At 56.7% G+C, this 4,215-nt stretch overlaps 1 protein-coding gene across 1 annotated transcript in view; it reads left to right on the top strand.

Moving 5' to 3' along the window:
• The first annotated feature begins 275 nt into the window (after window positions 1-275).
• Pwwp2b (PWWP domain containing 2B) overlaps window positions 276-4,215 on the top strand; it is a 22,184-nt gene continuing 18,244 nt past the window's right edge. Inside the window, 3 exon segments of the mRNA XM_015498457.2 lie at window positions 276-304; window positions 454-638; window positions 2,813-2,873. Of these exon segments, the coding sequence (XP_015353943.2) occupies window positions 276-304; window positions 454-638; window positions 2,813-2,873 (275 nt within the window).

Below are 4,215 nucleotides of genomic sequence, written 5' to 3' on the forward strand. Positions count from 1 at the left end.
CCCTGGCCAACTACCAGCAGGGGGAAATCCTGCACTTCTAGAGCATGTGGGAACACAGTTGGCTTCTCCTGCCCATCCCTGACCACATCACAGGGCCTCCGGGGAAGAACAATGATGGGGTGGTGATGGTGGGGTTGATGCTAGTAGTGGTTGTAGTGATGGTGATGATGGTGGTAGTGGTAATGGCAATAATGATGGTGGGGATAGGGATGGGGAAGGTGATGGTGACTGTGGTGATGGTTATGATGGTCATGGTTGTAGTAATGGTGATAATGATGGCGGTGATGGTGAAGATGGTGGGGCTGTGAGTAATGGTGATGGTGGTGGAGATGAGGATAGTGGTGATAATGATGATGATGGTGAAGATGATGATGGCAGAGATTATGGTGGTGATAATGATGGTGATAATGGTGGTGATGGTAATGGTAATGATGGTGGTGATGACGATGATAGTGGTGATAATAATGTTGGTGATGATGATGATGATGGCAGTGATTATAGGGGTAACAATGGTGGTGGTGATGGTGATTATGGTGATAGTGATAAGGGTGAAAATTTTGGTAGTGGTGATGATGGTGGTAATAGTGATGGTAGTGATAATGATGATGGTAGTGATAATGACAGTGATGATGGAAATGGTAGTTGACTCTAGTAGAGTCCCTGCTGGGGTTTGGTGCTATGCTTGGTACATCATGAAAATCAACTTAATCAGTATTAAATACCTAAGTGGGAGGGAGAATCATTATTCCCATATTACAGAGGTGTACACTGAAGCACAGATAGGTAGTCCCCAAGGCCCTACAGGTGATTCTGCAGTCTGATGCAGTCTATGCCTTTGCCAGCTCTCTGCACCATCTCCAGTTGAATTCAGACAGGTTCTGCTCCCAGCTGGGCCTTTGGGATGTTTCCTTGTGGGAAGCCCTGTGATAATCTTGATATTCCACAGGGCAGGGGGAGAACTTCAGACCAGATCCTGAATGATGATCAGACAGAACCAAACCAGTCTTGCAGATCCAAACTTCCCCTTCAAGAACTTCCTGACTGGAACAGAGAGAGCAAAACAAGGTTCTGTGACCTGCAGAGAGGTTTGGGTTCTCTGGCTACAAAAACTCCTTTGAGCCCCTGCCTTGGAAGATACCACATGCTGTTGTCCAGGTCAGCCTCGGGGAAGCTGGACTCACCCTAAGATGCCTTGGTGGGGAGGGGGGGCTCGTGTGCTGATGCTCCCCACTCTGCCCTGCATCAGATAGCTGCTTAAGAAATTGGACCCCCCCCCTCATCACTCTTCTCAACAGCCTCATCGTCTGCCCTCCCTTTCAACAACTGCCTGAGTGTGACGCCTGCCCCCAAGGAGGCCTAACCCAGGCATCAGGACCCACCCCCTCTGACCTCTAGAAGCCAGCTTGAGAGGAATCTGTAGTCTCTGATCCACAGATGTGGCCTGCACAGCCTCCGCCAGAGCAGGCTCCTTTGATCCCATATCAGAAGAGCCTGTTCTGACAAAGCCAGGCCATGCTACAGGAGACCAACCAGCTGGCCAGGGCCAGAGAGCCAGTGAGAAAGAGGAGGTAGAGGCAGGCCCAAGCATGTGATCACCAGCTGCCTGGCCTGGCAACCCTGAGACAGACCAGTGGCTGTGTCAGCATGGTAAGACTCAAGGAGAGTCCTCAGTGAGACTCCTGTCTCCTGGAGAAGACTAAGGCTGACTATGTAGTGCAGTCAGTGAGATCTGAGGACGGTGCTAGATGGTCTTGACTAAGAGGTCAGAGGCAGGGCCATTGGAGCCAGGATCTAGGGAAGGGTGAGTCACCATGCAAGACAGAGGGGCAGGCACGGGGCTGGTGGTGGTGGAGTCCTCCGCTGTGGAGGGTGAATGGTGCAGCACAGAGACCAGGACCCAAGGGAGGCGCCTTCAGCCCACTCTCCTCCTCTGCTGCCAACTGAAGTCAGCTCCACGGCCAGCACCAAGCCTGCCATCCCTCCTGCCAACTTCGGTTCACCCAAGTTCAGCCCCAGTGAGAGCTCCAGACAGTCTCCTGTCCCCTCTTTACCCTCACTCTGCCTCATCTGACCTGTGGGGCCAGCACTGGGTGGGCCAGGCAAAGGGCTAGAACCTCCTATGCTCTGCCCAGGTGGAGGTGGTGCCTGCTGAAGACTTTAGGGTGTTTAAGGACTCAAGCCTCTTGAAGGCAAAGCCTGAAGACCCAGGGAGCAGTCGGCTCTGGGTAGACACACCTGAGGCTTCTTTCTAGCCCCAACGAGGCAGCCCATGGTCAGCACAGCTGGCAACTGTACAAAGCAGGGGTGTCCTGCCCCAGGCCTTCTTCCCAGCACCAGACCAACAGAGCAGGGCTTTAGGAATGTTCCAACAGGGACTATGCAGGCCTGGTCAATGCAACTCAGGGTCAGAAAGGAGAACTGACAGGCTGAGGTGCCCACGACAGCTGGCTGAGGAGGCCAGAGGTCATATGCATTTTAATCAGGGACTTGGTAGTTCCTACAGCCTTCTAGAAACAAGAGGGGGGAACCAGTAGGGAGCAGGTGGGGCACCTGAGACTGTGAAGGGGTGGGGGTATACCCTCCAAAGCCGACACTTAAATTATAAAGCAATCTGTCTGCTGTCTTTCTGGATATTCCACCCAGTGCAGAACAGGGGTGGAGGTCTTTCAAGTTCACTTAAACATGCACAGTACAAACTGGGCAGGCAGAGGCAGAAGAGGTTCAGGGATGCTGGCTTGTCACTGCTCCTCCCCCTCTCAACCTGTGAGCAGCCAGCTGCATTCCTCTCCTCTTTGCCCCCATGCCCATCCAGGGCCCTCAGACTTCCACTGCTTCCACCTACCTGGCCCTTCCCAGAGGCAGCAGGTGCTCAGGTATGTCCCTGGCCTCACCCCAATGCTCTTCCTGCTGACACCTGGGAGTTACCAGTAGACTCATATCTTTTGGAGGCATCTTCCCTGTCCACCCCAATCTCAGCACCTTGTGTTTGCCACCTGGGGCCTCTTTGGGAGGATGCCTGCCTACTCAAGCAGCGCTCTACACTCTTGGATGGAGACCCCCTCCATATGCAGCCCCTCCCCCGAGTTGGTGGTGGTGCTATGGTCTGTGGTTCTGTCTCCAGTGCCCCAAAGGCTGTGCCCACCAGGCATCTTCAACAAATGCTCAGTTTGCAGTCTCCAGCCAGTCCCTACCCACCGGAGGAAGCTGGGAAATGTCCCTGTTGCCTGGCATTTTGACTTCAAAGTCATCCTCACCCAGCTCTGGAGAGGTGCAGGTTGGGGAACCCCAGATTCTGGAGGAGAACAGGTGCTCCTCAAGTGCCTGAGGCCCTAAGAGCTTCAGAACTGCCTTGGCTCCCTGCGCCACCGGAGGGCGATGTCAAGCGGCGCCAACTGTCCCCGATGACGCTTGGTGTGTCCACCCCATGCAGGTCCCAGCGGAGTGGGAACACCATTCCAGGGCTGGAGGGTGGGGAACCAGCAGGCGAGTGACCAGGACAGCTCGCTTCCCCACGCTGCTAGGTGTTACAAGCCTGGTTTAAGGTCCCGGACCTTTGTGGCCAGGGTCATTGCAACAGGCTGGGCCCTTGGGTGGCGCTTATGAGGTCCGGAGCCGGATGAGGACGCACAAGTGTTTAAGGAAGCCGACCGGGCCGGGGTGGAGGGCCAGGGTCCCTCTGCCACCGCCGAGAACACAGGTCGGCCCTGAGTCGGGCGTGCACCTCCGGTCGCCCAAGGAGGCGCAAGGGTACCCTGGGATGGCCCAGTGCCCCTGCCTCTCCCACGAGGCCAGGGCAACACTAAGCCATTGCCGGGTGCCTGCGGTGCCCTCTCTGTGTCCCGCGTCTCCTCTGTCCCGCCCGACCGGCTTCCTGCGCGCCGCCAGGGACTTCCTCCCTTCAGTGCCCGGCGGCCTCGGGAGCCCTTGCAGGGGCGCTGTCGGAGACTCGGAGACTCGAGGCAGGGGAACTCCGAGATACAGGAAAGGGAGGGGCCCAGGGCAGGGCCAAGGGGGGGAGGGCCCCAGGAATAGGACCCGGGGAAAGGGTCCGAGCCCTGCCAAGGGCCAGGCAAGTGTCCTCGTTGCCCGTCAGCTCCTGGCTCTCAGGGCCTCCCGGACCAGGGGACGCTGCTGGCCAGCGTGCGGGGAGACTATCGAGCCCCCTCCCCGCCCCGCGGGGCTCCGCAATGCGTTCTCAGCCCAGTTCCGCGGGCG

The sequence above is a fragment of the Marmota marmota genome, unplaced genomic scaffold (genome assembly GCF_001458135.2).
Source record: "Marmota marmota marmota unplaced genomic scaffold, marMar, whole genome shotgun sequence".
In the NCBI taxonomy this organism is placed as follows: Eukaryota; Metazoa; Chordata; class Mammalia; order Rodentia; family Sciuridae; genus Marmota; species Marmota marmota.